Consider the following 17,099-nt stretch of genomic DNA (forward strand, 5'->3'; position numbering starts at 1 on the left):
AATAGGTTGTGATAATTATAATTAATATTTGAACATTTTAAACTAACTAGATTTAAGATAAAAATCTCTTTAGCACCACTTTATTGCTTCGCCATTTTAAGTTATATCATAAATTAATGCTCAAGTCACTTTTTAACTGGTACAAGATATTTCATTGAGTGTATGATCTCTCTCATATAAAAAATCATTGTACTAAGATAAAATAACCTTATAATTTACTTGTTTATATTTTACCATGAATCGACTAAACTGTTTGAAATGAACGATATCACATTTTATTTCAATTAGTGACTAAGTGAACCATATACAATGGCAAATAGGTAACATTAACTCTTCTTACAAACCTGATGGCTTTTGCTAGGTTTTTCTTTCGCACTAGTTCATTTGCAATGTAATATATATACAATAGGCGAGGCAAGATGAGGATCGAATCAAAAGTAGCCAGCGACTACAATTGTGGATGAGATTATGGAACAATTTGTCATATGTAATCTTTGATCCATACAGGAACTGAGTAAATAAGAGTTCCTAGGGCAAATGATATTGTGATGGTAGCAGCAATGTACAAGAAAGCATTCAAGCCATGGCCAGTCTTCCACATAGCATAAATCTCAGCAGCAAAAGTAGAAACAGTGCTCAAGCACCCAAGAAACCCTAACTGAATCCCACTTATGATAATTGTGCATGCATCTGTCTGTGTTTACCTGTTCCAAGGAAAAAGTAGAGCAGATTTAATCAGAGATCATAACTTATTTGATGACCATGAAATAGAAATAGGCAGTGAATCTGTAAAAAACAAGGAATTTTCTTTTCTGCAAAATATTATATGCAAGTTGCATGTGTTCTTTCAATTTTATTTTCTTTGGATGTGGCTATATCTTAGTTCCAGAGGATTTGAGCAAGTAATTTGGCTCCGAATTGACAAAGCTCGAGCAAGATTCGTCCATCGAATAGGCCTAAGAAATCAACATCACTACTAACATTGAAAGCAAATAAATCATTTTTTATCACATCCACTAATGTCTTTGTTTAATCTCCCTTTAGTCTATTAATCCTTTTTGACTATGTCCTTAATATATTTTCTCTCATTTGTTCATATATTAGAGGATAATCTAATTGCTCTATTACTATTTATATTTAAATAGTTGAAATAGAAGTTCAAAATCATTCCTATATTGAGAATCAAATATATTACCGCTTTACTAATTGTTGCGAGTGCAGCCATGAAACATGCTGCAAGGACATTGGCCAGGAGTGTTCCGATTGGTAGCCACTTGAGCATTCGTTTCCTTCCTAGACCTTGACCATTTAACCTAGCCAAGTGCCAGCGTGTCCACACACCTAGAGGACCCACCAAGAAAGCTAGCCAAGGAACGACAGAGTTACTGAGATCATCGAGCTTGAGCTTGAAGAATTCTGCACTCAAGATCCATATCAATAACCAGATCAGTAAAGCAGCAGTCAGTATGGCCACATGCTTATTGAAGTTATCCACCCTCCATTTTTCCAGGATGGATGTTCTTCTCCTTATCGAATCGTCACCCCATCCAATAACTCTTTTGCAATGTCTTCCAGCACATCCAATTCCAAATATGATGCTGTAGTTGACGAGAAAAATCCCTAATGATAGCTAGAGAGATAAGTAAACCTACAAAAACTTCCTAATGGATTCAGAAGTTAGAAGCAAGCCTCTTGAAGCAAGGTTACCTACCAAGTATGATGCCGGCAATTGCATCGGCCCAGTGGCCTTTGGAAGATGATTCAAGCATCTTCTGGTTCCATCCACTGAATGTGGTGAGATTGCCCAGGTAGCCTATGCTTAATCCTACCTACAAATGATCAGACACAAGGAGAATATCTGCCTTGAACACAAATCCGATCCACCCCATCAAGAAGGAACCCAACTGTTACAGAACTCGTCTCAATTAAGAGAGGCAATAATAAAAGGAAGACAGACGTCTATTCAGCTAATTATATTTTTAAGTAAGATGAGGAAGTACCATATTGGAGGGCAGATCGAGGTACAATGGATTATTTTCACCTGTGAGATTCAAATGGTCAGGCCCAAAAATCTTTTGTAGCAAATATCTTGTATATACCTGTATGGTAACGAGACATGAACTTAATTATTGTAAACAAAAATTGCAAATTGATAAACAAACAAAACAAGTGGAATATAAATACAGCATCAGCATGTGGCAAAGTAGATATTGCATAGATATTATTCACACTGATACATGGATTCGGTCTTATACATATAAGAAAGGCATAACAATTCAAAAGATGAGAAGTATTTACAAGTTAGTTGATTGGATCCTCATTTTTACATCCTCATGTCACTATATATGAGGACTTAACTTTGATTACTAGACCATTCTGGTAGCTCAACCATGGAATTTATTTATTCGTCATCTCCTTTTGTAGTAAAAAGGATGATTATGCTTACCCAGGCGCCCCTCACAATCCGTCCTTAGGTTATATAAAGGGAGGTAAATTACGGGGTAAGCTTATAATCCTCGAGGGCATGCGCACGCCGGGAGGAGTTTTCTCCCCGAGAGCATGCGCACGCCGGGAATTGATGTTGGTTGCTACTCGGAAAGCCTAATGGTTCCACTGTACAAAAATTTTATACAAAGGTCTGAACCTTTTCCTAGCTACCATGTGTTCTTTTAAATTAAACTTGGATTGCCTGCGGAACTTAACACGTTTGATCCAAAGTTTAATTTATTTGTTCTTTTAGGTTTAGACTTGGATCTCCTGCGGAACTTAACACTTTCGATCCAAATCACCTACGTTATTAATTCCATTAAATATTAATTTCCAAAATTGGATTCCATGACTGCATGGAGAGGCACATGGCCTTCTTGGATATGAGAACAACCACCACCGCCTAGACAAAGCCTTTTAAGGAAAACTAATATTTAATTTCCTTAAATAACTTTAGGTCAACCGAAAAGAACAATCAAATCACAAGGAAAAGAAAAACAAAAGAACACAACATCGAAAACAAATTCGAAATACTAGAATCGCATGCCTCTTGTATTTAGTATTTTTACATGGAGATAAAACTAACATGATGCGGAAAACTATATTAGTTATACCTTCCTTTGTGAACTTTTAATGACCTCTTGATCTTCTACCGTATTCCTCTTCTAATCCCGGACGTTGTGTGGGCAACGATCTTCCGAGACGAGAACCACCAAGCACCTTCTTCTTCCTTACAAGTTTCGGCCATCAAAACTTCTCCTAGGATGAAGAGGTTCGGCCACCACCACCATGCTCCAAGGGATGCTAGAAACAAAGCTTTCTTTCACTCCTTCTTCTTCTCTAAACTTGATCCGGCCACCATATGAATCTCCACAAGAATGATGAGGTTCGACCATCAAAGAGAAGAGAGGAGGAGAGGATGGCCGGCCACACTAAGGAAGAAAAAGAGGGAGAAAAATAGAATAGAGTTCTTGTCATGAAGGCACCTCTACTCCCTCTTTTATAATCCTTGGTCTTGGCAAATAAGGAAATTTTAATAAAAACTTCCTTAATTCCTTTGCCATGAAAAATAAATTTAATTGATATAAAATCAATTTCTCTTTTATTAATCAACATGGCCGGCCACAATAATCTAAGCAAAGGAAATTTAATTCAATCAAGAATTAAAACCTTCCTAATTTGTTTCTGGAAATTTTAAAAATAAAATTTCTCTAATAATTTTTATCCCTTCATGATTGGTTTATAAAAAGGAAATTTAATAAATTAAAATCTTTCTTTTAAACATGTGGATAAAAAGAAAGTTATCTCTAAAAATTAAAATCTCTTTTAATCTACAAATAAGGAAAGATATCAAATCTTTTCTTAATCTCTTGTAGAAACTTATAAAAGAGAATATTTAATTTTTAAACTCTCTTTTAAATCATGAACATGGTTAAAAAGGAAAGTTTTCTTAAAATTTAAAATCCACCTTTTAATCAACAAATAAGGAAAGATTTCAAATTTTAAACATGTAGATGATTTACAAATAAGGAAAGTTTTTACCAAGAATTAAAACCATCCTTTTTAATCTACAAATAAGGAAAGAGATTAATCTCTTCTCTTAATCTTTTATAGAAAGCTATAAAAGGAAATTTTTAATTTTTAAACTCTCTTTTAAAAACATGATATCCACATAAGAAATAATTTTAATAAAAATCCTTTTTAATATTCTAGTGGCCGACCACCTAAGCTTGGGACCCAAGCTTTGGCCGGCTACCAACTTGGGTCATCCACTTGGTCTTGGCCGGCCCTAGCTTGGGTTCCAAGCTAGCTTGGGCGACCCCATTGGATGGGTAAGAAGGTGGGTATGTGGTGGGTATAAATCTCTATATACAAGAGGCTACGATAGGGACCGAGAGGAAGAATTGGTTTTGATCTCCCGATGAAATTAAGCATCCCGTGTTCGCCCCGAACACACAACTTAATTTCATCAATAATAATTCATTCTACTAGAGAACTAGTATTGAACTACCGCACCAATCCCAAATTACATTTTGGGCTTCTTCTTATTATGAGTGTGTTAGTCTCCCTGTGTTTAAGATAACAAATGTCCACTAATTAAGTAAGTTACTGACAACTCACTTAATTAATATCTAGCTCCAAGAGTAGTACCACTCAATTTCATCGTCATGTCGGACTAAGTCCACCTGCAGAGTTTAACATGACAATCCTTATGAGCTCCTCTTGGGGACATTCTCAACCTAGATTACTAGGACACAGTTTCCTTCTATAATCAACAACACACACTATAAGTGATATCATTTCCCAACTTATCGGGCTTATTGATTTATCGAACTAAATCTCACCCATTGATAAATTAAAGAAATAAATATCAAATATATGTGCTTGTTATTATATTAGGATTAAGAGCACACACTTCCATAATAACTGAGGTCTTTGTTCCTTTATAAAGTCAGTATAAAAGAAACGACCTCTAATGGTCCTACTCAATACACTCTAAGTGTACTAATATAATTATATAGTTAAGATAAACTAATACCTAATTACACTACGACCTTCCAATGGTTTGTTCCTTTCCATTTTGGTCGTGAGCTACTGTTTATAATTTATAAGGTACTGATAACATGATCCTCTGTGTGTGACACCACACACCATGTTATCTACAATATAAATTAATTGAACAATTATATTTATCATAAATGTAGACATTTGACCAATGTGATTCTTATTTCTAGATAAATGTTTATACCAAAAGCTAGACTTTTAGTATACATCCTAACAATTGATCTATGCCCTATTGTAGCAAATCTATCACCCTCTAGCCAACTGGGCATCCCGTGGGGGCATTTGTTCAGTATCTCCAAAATACGAGTGTATTACTTGTTATGATTGACCCTATTAATAATACCAAACATAGTACTGTCATCTCTATCAAAATCTCAAATCATAAATGAAATGGTTCAAGGAATCTAAAAGTAACTGAAAAAAAATCACTCAAAAGCCAAGAATTACAGCAAAGTAATGATAGAATTGATTTAATCCATCATTTACAGAAAACTAATTACCCCTAGTATGTTAGCATAACAATTTCTTGAAATTTCAGCTAGTGCCATGACAAGATACTTGAACTCATCTACTATGGCCACGTTAAAGAAAACCCAATAGTGCGGTAAAAATAGCAAGCAAGGATTTACTCTAATCTGACATTCACAAAGCAAAACCATAGAATGGATAGATAAATGCTCATTACAAAAGGTGAAACTTCCCTGACCAAATTGCAGCAAATTCTTAAAAATCATACAAGAGAAATTCAGAACATTACCCTAAGAATTCCGAAGACAGACAAATGGCTTAAGTATGAAATGTAGTCCAGCAAAAATTGAAGCGTGTATTGTTTATCCTGCAAGAGAATACACAGCATCAGATAAACATGTTTCTTCCAACTCAATTACAACTAGCCATCCATAAGCCTTACAGCACATGATATTTGATTATTTCCCTTTGTGGACATCATTGGACCAGTTGGAAGAGGAGACATAATTTCATCTGATAACGGAGTCACATTTGATGGCAAACTGGCAACCTTTGACTGAGAATCAAATGATAATATTAATGCATCATCGGCAAAGGTCAACAATCCATCCTCATTTTCCTTATCGCCAATTCTAGTCCCTCTACATCCCACTTGAGCTAATGAACTATCTACTCTATCCACCAATTCCTGTGGCAGTGTGACTTTGTCCCCATGCTCACTGGAAAAACTAACTGAACTCTGCCAAGAACCCCTCGTGCTCATTCTACCAGGTCTCAGATCATTTTCATCTATATCAACAGCTCTTGTTCGATCACCATCAGTTCCTGCTGGTGTAGTGGCGTTGGTAGGTATTCCTTCAATTATCAGATTTGGTCTGATAGAGCCAAGCCGCCAGGATCCTGTCGCACCGATCCTACCCATAGAAGCTGTCCTAAAAAAAATCCTCTGTCTAGACAAATCTAAGCTCAGGCGAATACTGTGAGATTGTGCAGATGGACTAATAATCTCACTCATGGCATCCCCTCCGAGTGATTATGCTCTTCCATGAACAATCTAACTTCTTCAGCTGCAAGAAAGAAAGAAGTTAAAATCTGAAGCACACAATTGGAGCTAATGAAGATAAGGCTAAAAGCATGCAAAAAGTGTGGAGGGAAATGAACATTTTTTCTTTTATTTAGTGTGGTGGCCTGTGGATGTCCTATTCCATTTGACAATATCATGTGAGAAGAAAAAAAAGCTGACATAAGAAACCATTCACTGCATCAAGTCACGTGAAAGGACAGAGATTGTTCTGTAAAGTAAAAAAGTTCAATATGTAGACGCTGGTTCATCCATGAAACAAACTGAAATCGTTAATTTTAAATTTCCAGAAAGCCAATAAGAAAGTTGTCAAAGTGGGGCAAGTAGAGACAGCAATCAGTGCTCTCAGAGGTTACAGGGAAAAAAAACCTGATCAAAGATGGATTGGAATAGCATGTCATGAACCGATTAAAATAAGCCTAGGGAATCATCCAACTACGAGACAATGATGCAAGATTTAAGAAAAAGAAAAATCATCAATTACTGTACAAGGGTCAACCACTGCGAACATCTTGAGGTCTCTGTAACTTTCTGATAATCCAAAAAACCACAATCGAAAACCTTTTTAAAAAACTTTGTATGAAATTGTTTATTCTTCCTGCAACAATCCAGAAAACTACGTCGTTCCATGGGCGATCAATTTCAATAAAAGCATAACAAAAAGCCATATAATCTGGATCTAAGATATCCGTCCAACGATATAGACATGTCAATCATTTTCTTTTGAACACCAAAGGTTGAACGGGGAAACTACGATTCATAAACAAAGTGAGAGTTTTGACAGGGATAAGAACCGAACCAAAGCAGGCGGAGGAACCGTACAAGAAAAACAAAGAAGTTCAAGCGCCGCATGCGAACAGCGCTTCCTCGGGTCGCCGGCGACGCCTGACAGGTGCCTCCCGACTGGCCGGCTGAGTAATCGGCTACACTAGGCTTTGGATTGGAGGCGGACGAGCTCGATTGTTGGGACCGATCCTACTCTCAAGCCTCACCAAGATCTCATCCACCGCTAAGCGCCATTCACGCGATTCCGTGTCCAACCTTGCCATTTACCATTAGGCTTAGGAAAATTATGATGCTCTACTAATTTTTATTTTTAAGATGTAAATTTTATTGAATTCTATTATTATTATTCTTTTTTTAATAATAAAATGTATAAAGGGCAAAAATATTTTTATTTGCTATATAATTTCTGTTGAGGCTAAATGAGAAAAAGATTAAAGGTTATTTCTGTTCTTAGTGTTAATTCGGTAATACTTTGAATAAACAGGTACAATGACTCTTGTTTTTTTTTTCTCGGGATGGTATAGTAGTTGAGACATAGGTGTTACCATATAAAATTTTAGGATCGAAACTTGACACATACGAATATGCTCTTTTTTATATTTTAACTATTTATACTAATGATTAGTCACTCATGATTTACCTTCTCTATATTAACTTAGAAATAAATTAGTAAACACACTGAGGACAAAGAATCATTTTTTACCACATGTATAATGACTCATTTAGTTGGTTATAGATGATTTGAAAATAATGAGAGTATTTTGAAATTCTGGTAAAATTCAAGGGGTAAAATGATTTTCTTTTTTCTCTGTGTATATAAAACAATGGTTGTGCTCGTAACTAGGGCAAGGCCCGGCTCAGTTTACTTCGGCCCATTTATCGTGCTATTCGATTTATAATATTGGATCGCAGTTGCTTGGCGAAGGGGAAAAGGTTGGCTCGCTGCGATCTCTCCGGTGCCCAAGCGAACCCCGCCGGCCGTCTCCAGTTTCGTCTGTGGTATACTACTCATCGGCATCACGCCGCATCAGCTGTAGGTAAATCTCTTCCCAGATTGGTTTTGGCGCGATTTCGAGATCTTAATTAGATTCATGGATTTGGGAATAGTGGAATTGGTTTCGTGGATCTGATGTGATCTGGATCTGCTAAGAAAAGGTGGGGGCTAGGTTGGGTTTGAATGATTCGCGTATGTTTTGATTTTCTTATCTTCTACCTTCGCGACGGATTCACTGAGGTTTTGTTAGTTGATGAACTAAGCTCGAGGAAGTAGTAGTTGTCACGTTGAGAGTCATGATCTTGAAGTATGTCCCTCCCTTTGGCTTCTCTAATGTTCTGGTTTAGAACAGTGGATTCACTGTCGGGATTATTTAGTTGCTATGGTTGTCCTGCAGCCCCCGGAGACTAGTTTGTTCGATAATTTCTAACTGACCTCGAAACAATCGAAAGGGAGGTCTCATAGTTTCAATGGATTGGTCGTGGAAATTGTAACTATCTTTGGCTTGTATCTGAGGGCTGCTAATTTCTACCTTGTTTGTTGTTGATCTTTGTGATACTGTAGTTTGAGAGAAAGAAGTACTGCAGTGATTCTTAGCTTTGATATGCTTAGGCAATGAGATGAACAAACTGACCATGCTAGTTAACTGTTGATTTAGGCATCAACAGGCAGTATTAGTTTAGTTAACTGAACCTCAAGCATGCATATACTCAGAGAGTTGCCTCTTCACACAAATTTGTTTAAATTATGTAGGAGTTACTATTTCCTGCTCGTGTGATACAAATTTTGAGTGAGAAGTGGTAGAGTACTTGTACTGTTGAATATAACAAAAGCACCATGAATGGTAGTACTGGTTGCTTGAGTACTCCAGAATTTTTCACTGAAGTTAAAGAGTACGTGAATTTTAGCTATTATGAGGTTTCCTTGAAATAGGTCAAAGGACAAATTGGGAGCGAGAGATACGTCGATGGATCCTTTATCTCTTGCTTCCTTGACAAATAAAGAAGAGAACACTTGCTGCGAGATGCAATGTTTTCTTGAAAAAAAAAAAAATAGAATACTCTTTATGCTTGATATTTTTTATGTAGCTGTGACTTTTGTCATTGGCATATTCTTTTGTAGCTAGTTCGAGATGATATCTATTGTCATAATTTTCAACTCGTCTTCTTTTAAATGCTATTTTTAATTAGATACTACCTCTCTGATTTTGCATTCTGTACCATGTTCCAGCATAGAAATGCAGTCCACGGACCTCCCTGCTACTTCTGATTCATTGGCACTAGCCATGGAGGCTAGAGATCATTCTGAGTCCATTGCTATTCTTTACCGTATTCTCGAGAACCCATCATCTTCCTCGGAGGCACTGCGCATAAAGGAACAGGCTATTTCAAATCTTACAGACCTCCTTACTCAAGAAAAGAAGGCTGAGAACTTAAGGAGTCTTTTGACCCAACTGAGGCCCTTTTTTTCAGTAATTCCAAAGGCCAAAACAGCAAAAATAGTGAGGGGGGTTATAGATGCCGTTGCGAAGATACCGGGAAGCTCAGATCTACAAATCTCCCTTTGCAAGGAAATGGTGGAGTGGACCCGTGCTGAGAAACGCACATTTCTGAGGCAACGAGTTGAGGCAAAACTTGCAGCTCTGCTGATGGAAAACAAAGAATATTCTGAGGCCTTATCCCTACTCTCAAGTCTCATCAAGGAGGTTAGAAGATTAGACGACAAACTACTACTGGTGGACATTGATCTTTTAGAGAGCAAGCTTCACTTTTCCTTGCGAAACTTGCCCAAGGCAAAAGCTTCATTGACTGCAGCGAGAACAGCTGCTAATGCCATTTATGTCCCGCCAGCACAACAAGGTAGCATCGATTTACTAAGCGGGATCCTTCATGCTGAAGAGAAGGACTACAAGACAGCTTACAGCTATTTCTTCGAAGCCTTTGAAGCATTCAACTCTCTTGAGGATCCTCGTGCAGTCTTTAGCCTTAAATACATGCTCTTGTGCAAGATCATGGTCAGCCAGGCCGATGATGTTGCTGGGATAATCTCTTCTAAGGCTGGCTTGCAGTACCTCGGTCCTGATTTGGATGCCATGAAAGCTGTCGCAGACGCGCACTCAAAGCGCTCACTGAAGTTATTCGAAACTGCTCTGCGAGATTATAGGGCTCAATTGGAGGAAGATCCAATCGTCCACAGACATCTTTCATCTCTCTACGACACCCTCCTGGAGCAGAATCTTTGCAGACTGATTGAGCCCTACTCTAGGGTGGAGATTGCTCATATTGCCGAGCTGATTGAATTGCCGGTTGACCACGTTGAGAAGAAACTGTCACAGATGATACTGGACAAGAAGTTCACAGGCACTTTGGATCAGGGTGCAGGTTGTCTCATCATCTTTGATGACCTCAAGACGGATGCGATTTATCCGGCCACACTGGATACAATTGCCAACATCGGGAAAGTGGTCGACAGCCTCTATGTGCGATCAGCTCATATTATGTCATGAGGTCGTCTCCTTAACACTTTTTAAGGAAATTCTGGGTGCTGTTAAGTACTATATTTTACTTTGGTTACCTTTCGCCACCAAATATCTGGATGTTTTTAACTGCAAAATGGATGGTTTCGGTTGTTGCTTAGTTTTTTTTCTGCATCTTAGGAGCTTCACTTCTGTCAAGTTGGAATCTTGTTTCTGTGGATTCACATAAGAAATTCTACTTCGAAATGCTTTCTTCTAAGATGGTCATGAATGATTATGGAAGGAAAAACATTTTAAGCCTCCTAAATTCATTGCTCTGCTACCCTTTGTGTCTCGAATCTATTTTGATTGTAATTTCCATTTAGTGAACAAAAAATTGCCAAATTTATACATTCTGAGTCAATTCATTCAACTGAAACTTATTTAATGATTACACAAATCCAGGTCCTTCACAGTTTGCCCCCACAATGGCAATGTTATTGGTGGAAAAAAGGTCCTCTGCTTGATCTACAAGATCCAAGCAATAACACACTATAATAACCCTTGGGTGAGTAATAAGACTTCCTTGTATCGACTACATAAAAGCACAACAACAAACTTCCAAAAATAACATCTCTCCATTTCCTTGGAAACAAGGAGATAGCACATGGAGATCACAGCCTCTTCTCCTGCTTTCCTCATCTGCACGAGATTGACCTGCTCGAGAAGAGAGGATGATCCCGACAATCAGGCCATAGAGAGCCAGAGCCTCTGCCAAAATGAGAATCAGAATCATGCCAACAAATAGCTTTGGCTGTTGAGCATTTGCCCTGCAAACCGTATTCAGTATGGTTAGCTAGACAGTCGAAAGCCATTGCTCAAACAGCTACACTCCTCTATAATGGACCGTGTTTATGTTATATGTGCCTAAATCACACAAACTCAAGCATGAGTATCTAACATGGGTTCAAATTTGTGCATGACATTGTTATTTCTAAAATTTCTTGCATATGACGACCAATAGAAATATCGAGCATCCATTTGGTGTTATACTGTAGATATCCGACATTAATGGACCAGAGGATACATATAAATTCAGGTCCCTTACTTCCCAAAATTTGAAAAAAAAAATGAGGATTTTATTTTATTTTCCCTTATAATTTGTTGCCTTTCAGACTGCTTGGAATCTAAATTTTTAGTCACAAACATATCTCACGACTCATTTTAAAGTCATGATCTAAAACCTCTCACGATTTTCAAAATTTAGCCGCAAGCTTACATCTATATATTCATGATTTAAACTATAACGTCCCCAGCATTTTAGTGCTGCGGTAAAATATTCAGATTATCATCTAAGTATCCGTGATTTGATCCCCAACTATAGTGTATTTATAAAAAATTTTCTTCTAAATAGGGGGCGCAACTAAAGGATGTTGAACTTCTGAATTGGTCATCGCGTATGCTTCCTGATTTACTCTGATGATTAATAGAAAACTTCCATCGGACTGGACCGATTACTCAAGAATAATCAATAAAATTAATTGAGATTATCATATCATTTAAACTATAGCGGGGCCGGATTTGATTAAAATGATTTAAACTGTAGTTATATATTGAAACTATAGGTAACTACTCTATGAAAAATGGAAGATTCGACCCTCCATATGGGTAATGCCCTAACGTTCGACAGAGGGAAAAAAAAACATATTATTTCTTGTGTCTTCCAAGTTCCAACTTCTACCATCTGTGTAGACTCATTTCCATAATCAGTTGTCCCCGGTTGACTTTATTAGTCAGTAGCCATTGGTTACTTGGTTTGTAAGTTTTCGGGTGACTGATTAAGTGGAAAGCCCATAACATGCTTTAATTAATGGCTTAGTCATTAATTGAAAAGGTGATGATAATTTATTAATTAGCAGTGTGTTGAGCTCTATGAGCAATGGAAAAAGAAAAAAAAAATCTACGATGGGATGTATTTTATTATTGTTAACGGGCATAATCATCTGTATATATTCATTATAATATTTTTTTAATTGCGGTTAATTAACCAAATGAAAATGTATCTTTTTAACTTTTATTAATTTGGAAGTTGATCCCTTGAGAAGTTGAGTAGATGGGTGTCCGATGAGGTGGTAGGAATATTAATCGAGGAAAAATTTTGAGTTGGGAGCTGTGGATCTTTGCACATCACAAATAGAACCAACAGGAATATTAGAGGAAGAACCAGGGAGGGGATCCCTGCTGCAGGCTCTCCGACGCTAAGATTAAAATAGTAGCTGAGTGAAATTGAGAAGAAACTAAATACTAGAATAGTAATGTCGATGTATGTGCGTACCTATCCAACTGAGATGATCCCCTTTTTATACTATTTATCATAACCTTCATGATAAAAAAGCATTAGAAAATGTCAGGTGCCAGAATATGCAGGGTAGTGGAGGATATACGACCGCCTTCTCCTAGGCATAGGAAGGTTCCGTTGCGTATATATGTCAGAGTAGCGGAATACTCCCCGAAAAGTAGCCATTATTCTCTGACAGATGGTTGTAATTTTTTAACAATGTTGTCGATCAGCTCTAGGGCTGACCGAGTTTATGTTGTGAGTCATTCCCATGAGAAATGGGGAGCTGAGCTCTGAAGGTCCGACTGGCTCTAAGGCTGACCGGGTTTATGTTGGGAGTGTTGATTGCTACTCGGAATATCGTACCGGTTCTCCTGTACATAAATTTTGTACAAGTCCTGAATATTTCCTAATAACCTATTATGTTCTTTAGAAATTAAATTATGAATCGCAAACAGAGCTTAACATTATTGATTCAAAATTTAACTTATCCGTTCTTAGAAGTTTAGACTTGGATCACAAACGATATTTAACATTATTGATCCAAATCCACCCATGTTATAAATTCAATTAAATATTTATTTCAGACATCGGCTCTTAGGTCAAACATGTCGAAGCACTTGGCCTTCTTGGGTATGAGATCATTCACCACTGCCTCGACGAAGCCTCTCAAAGAAATTCAATATTTAATCTCCTTATAGTAACCCTAGGTTTAACCAAAAAGAACAATCGAATCACAAGATCGAAAAACAAAGAAACACAAATTCGAATCACAAATCCGAAACCTAGAATCACTAGCCTCTTGTGTTTGATATTTCAAAATCCATACCAAGAAAACTAGTATGATGCGGAATAGAATTACTAGTTATATCTTTCTTTGTAAGAAACAACCTTTTGATCTTCTATCGTATTCCTCTTCTTATCTCGGACGTTATGTGGGCAACGATCTACCGAGATGAGAACCACCAAGACATCTTCCTTCTAGCAAGTTTCGGCCACCAACCTTCAAGCTCCAAGGGATGCTAAAACAAAGTCTCATTTCTCTCCTTATCCTAGCAAGAACCGGCCACCACAAGAACTCCAAGAGAAGGATGCACCGGCCACTAAAGAAGAAGAGAAAAGGAGTATAGGGCCGGCCATATCAAGGAAGAGAGGAGAGGAATAGAGGATGTGTTGTTGTGAGGTGAGACACCTCTACCCTCTCTTTTATATTCCTTGGTTTTGGCAAATAAGGAAAGTTTTAATAAAAACTTCCTTATTCTATTTGCCAATGAAAGGAAAATTTAATTAAAATTTCCTTTAATCCTTTATCATGGCCAGCCACCTCTAGCACCACAAATAAGGAAAGTTTTAAACACAAAATTAAAACTTCCTTATTTGTTTCCGAAAATTTTAAAAATAAAATTTCTCTTTTAGATTCCTTTCATGGTTGGTTATAAAAGGAAACTTTTATAAATTAAAATCTCTCTATTAAAATATGTGGATGATTATAAAAAGGAAAGTTTTCTTCAAAATTAAAATTTTCCTTTTAAATCTACAAATAAGGAAAGATATCAAATCTTTCTTTTAATCTTTTGTAGAAAGTTATAAAAGGAAAAATTTATAATTTTTAAAACTCTCTTTTAAATCATGAACATGGTTACAAAAAAGGAAACTTTTATTAAAAATTAAAATCTTCCTTTTAACTACAAATAAGGAAAGATATCAAACCTTTCTCTTAATCCTTTGTAGAAAACTATAAAAAGAAAGATTTAAATTTTAAACTCTCTTTTAAAATCATGCCTTCCACATAAGAAAAGATTTTAAAAAATAAAATCCCTTTTATTTTATATGGCCGGCCACACCAAGCTTGGGCTCCAAGCTTGCTTGGCCGGCTACCTAAGGGTGGTTAGGAAGTGGGTATTTGGTGGATATAATTCTCTATAAATAAGAGGCTACGATAGAGACCGAGAGGAGGAATTTATTTTGGTCTCCCGATGAAATTAAGCTTCCCGTGTTCGCCCCGAACACCCAATTTAATTTCATCAATAATAATTCATACCACTAAAGAATTATTATTGAACTACCGCACCAACCCCAAATTACATTTTGGGGTCCTTCTTATCATGAGTGTGTTAATCTCCCTGTGTTTAAGATGTCGAATGTCCACTAATTAAATGAGTTACTGACAACTCACTTTAATTAATATCTTAGTTTAAGAGTAGTACCACTCAACCTTATCGTCATGTCGAACTAAGTCCACTTGCAGGGTTTACATGACAATCCTTATGAGCTCCTCTTGGGGACATTATCACCTAGATTACTAGGACATAGTTTCATTCTATAATCAATAACATACCATATAAATAATACCATTTCCCAACTTATCGGACCTCTTGATTTATCGAGCTAAATCGCACCCTTTGATAAATCAAAGAAATGAATATTAAGTATACGTGCTTGTTATTATATCATGATTAAGAGCAGATACTTCCATAATAACAAAGGTCTTGTTCTTTTATTTAGTCAATATAAAAAGAACTTACCTTAAATGATCTTGCTCAATACACTCAGAGTGTACTAGTGTAATTTTATAGTCAAGATAAACTAATACCAAATTACACTATGACTATTCCAATGGTTTGTTTCTATCCATCTTAGTCGTGAGTTACTGTTTATAATTTATAAGGAACTGATAACATGATCTTTTATGTGTGACACCACACACCATGTTATCTACAATATAAATTAATTGAACAACTACACTTAACATATAAATGTAGACATATGACCAATGTAATTCTTTATTTCAAAATAAATGTTTACAAAAAGCTAGGATTTTAGTATACATTCTAACAGGGAGTTATGCCCATGAGAAGTGAGGAGCAGAGCCCCGGAGATCCGACCGGCTATATGGTCGATTGGACTAATGATGGGAGTCATGCCTATACGAAGTGGGGAGCTGAGCCTAGAAGATCCGACTCGCTCAGGGGTCGACCAGGTTTATGCTAGGAGTCATGCCCATGAGAAGTGGGGAGTTGAGCCCTGGAGTTCCGACTAACTCAGGGGCCGACTAGGTTTATGCTGGGAGTCATGTCCATGAGAAGAGGAAAGCTGAGCCCCAGAGATAAGACCAACTCTAGGGCCAGTCATGCTTAGTTTGGGAATAATTCCCATGAGAAGCGGGAAATTGAGCCCCAAAAGTTTGACTGACTATAAGGCTGATCGGGTTTATGTTGGGAGTCATGCCCATAAAAAATGGGTAACTTAGCCCACGAGATCTACTGACTCTATGGCCAGCCGAGCTTATGTTGGAAGTCATGCTCACGAGAAGTGGGGGACTGAGCCCCAAAGGTCTAACCAGCTCTAGGACAGGTCGGGTCTACTAAGCCTCGAAGATCCGACAGGATTTATGGTCGGTCGAACTTATGTTGAGAGTCATGCCCATGAGAAGTGAGGAGCTGGCCCCAGAGATCCGACCGACGCTCTAGAAGATGTTTCGAGAGCGTTTGTAAGATTTGCATGCAAGTGAGGAACTGGCTCACGAGAAGAAGAGGAAACATTTGTAAGATTGCATCAATGAGAGGAACTTCAACACATATCTCTTTGACTTTCTCCAAGAATTTGTCAAACTCTTCATCCTTCTTGATCATAACAAGTCTTTGAGGAAAAGAGACTACTTGACTTTGTGAGCAAAGTGGAAGAGTCCTTTCAACCTTGGCGGTACTCTCCTCATCTTCTCGAACCTGAATAGGTTCTTGTGTTGAGGGGGAGAACTCTTCTTCAAAATTCATTCTTTTTTGAGCAGTCACTTGGGGATCTCCAAAGGTTCGTCTACTCCTAAGTTCAATTCGATTGTAATGCTCCATAGGATTAACATCGGGTTTTCCAGGAAGTTGTCCCGATGCTCTATAAGATGAAGAAGTTAACTGGGCAATCTGACCAT

The 17,099-nt window shown here is 37.3% G+C and overlaps 1 protein-coding gene and 1 pseudogene across 2 annotated transcripts; one reads left to right on the forward strand and one right to left on the reverse strand.

The window, feature by feature from the left end:
* Nucleotides 1-469: 469 nt before the first annotated feature.
* LOC122051300 lies at nt 470-7,658 on the reverse strand (annotated as a pseudogene).
* Nucleotides 7,659-8,236: 578 nt separating this feature from the next.
* On the forward strand, nt 8,237-11,116 carry LOC122051301 (26S proteasome non-ATPase regulatory subunit 11 homolog). 2 transcript variants are annotated; one of them, XM_042612360.1, is made up of 2 exons: nt 8,237-8,424; nt 9,612-11,116. In XM_042612360.1, the coding sequence occupies exon 2, from the start codon at nt 9,619-9,621 to the stop codon at nt 10,885-10,887; it is 1,269 nt and encodes a 422-aa protein (XP_042468294.1). In that variant the 5' UTR covers nt 8,237-8,424; nt 9,612-9,618; the 3' UTR covers nt 10,888-11,116. The 2 variants fall into 2 exon arrangements, with proteins under 2 accessions (XP_042468294.1, XP_042468295.1); XM_042612361.1 differs by having other exon boundaries at nt 8,249-8,420.
* The last annotated feature ends 5,983 nt before the right edge of the window (nt 11,117-17,099 follow it).

This window comes from Zingiber officinale, chromosome 3A (genome assembly GCF_018446385.1).
Source record: "Zingiber officinale cultivar Zhangliang chromosome 3A, Zo_v1.1, whole genome shotgun sequence".
In the NCBI taxonomy this organism is placed as follows: Eukaryota; Viridiplantae; Streptophyta; class Magnoliopsida; order Zingiberales; family Zingiberaceae; genus Zingiber; species Zingiber officinale.

Bases quoted from the DNA above. Each gene is read 5' to 3' on its own strand.
- LOC122051301 (XM_042612360.1), top strand. From the start codon at position 9,619: ATGCAGTCCACGGACCTCCCTGCTACTTCTGATTCATTGGCACTAGCC.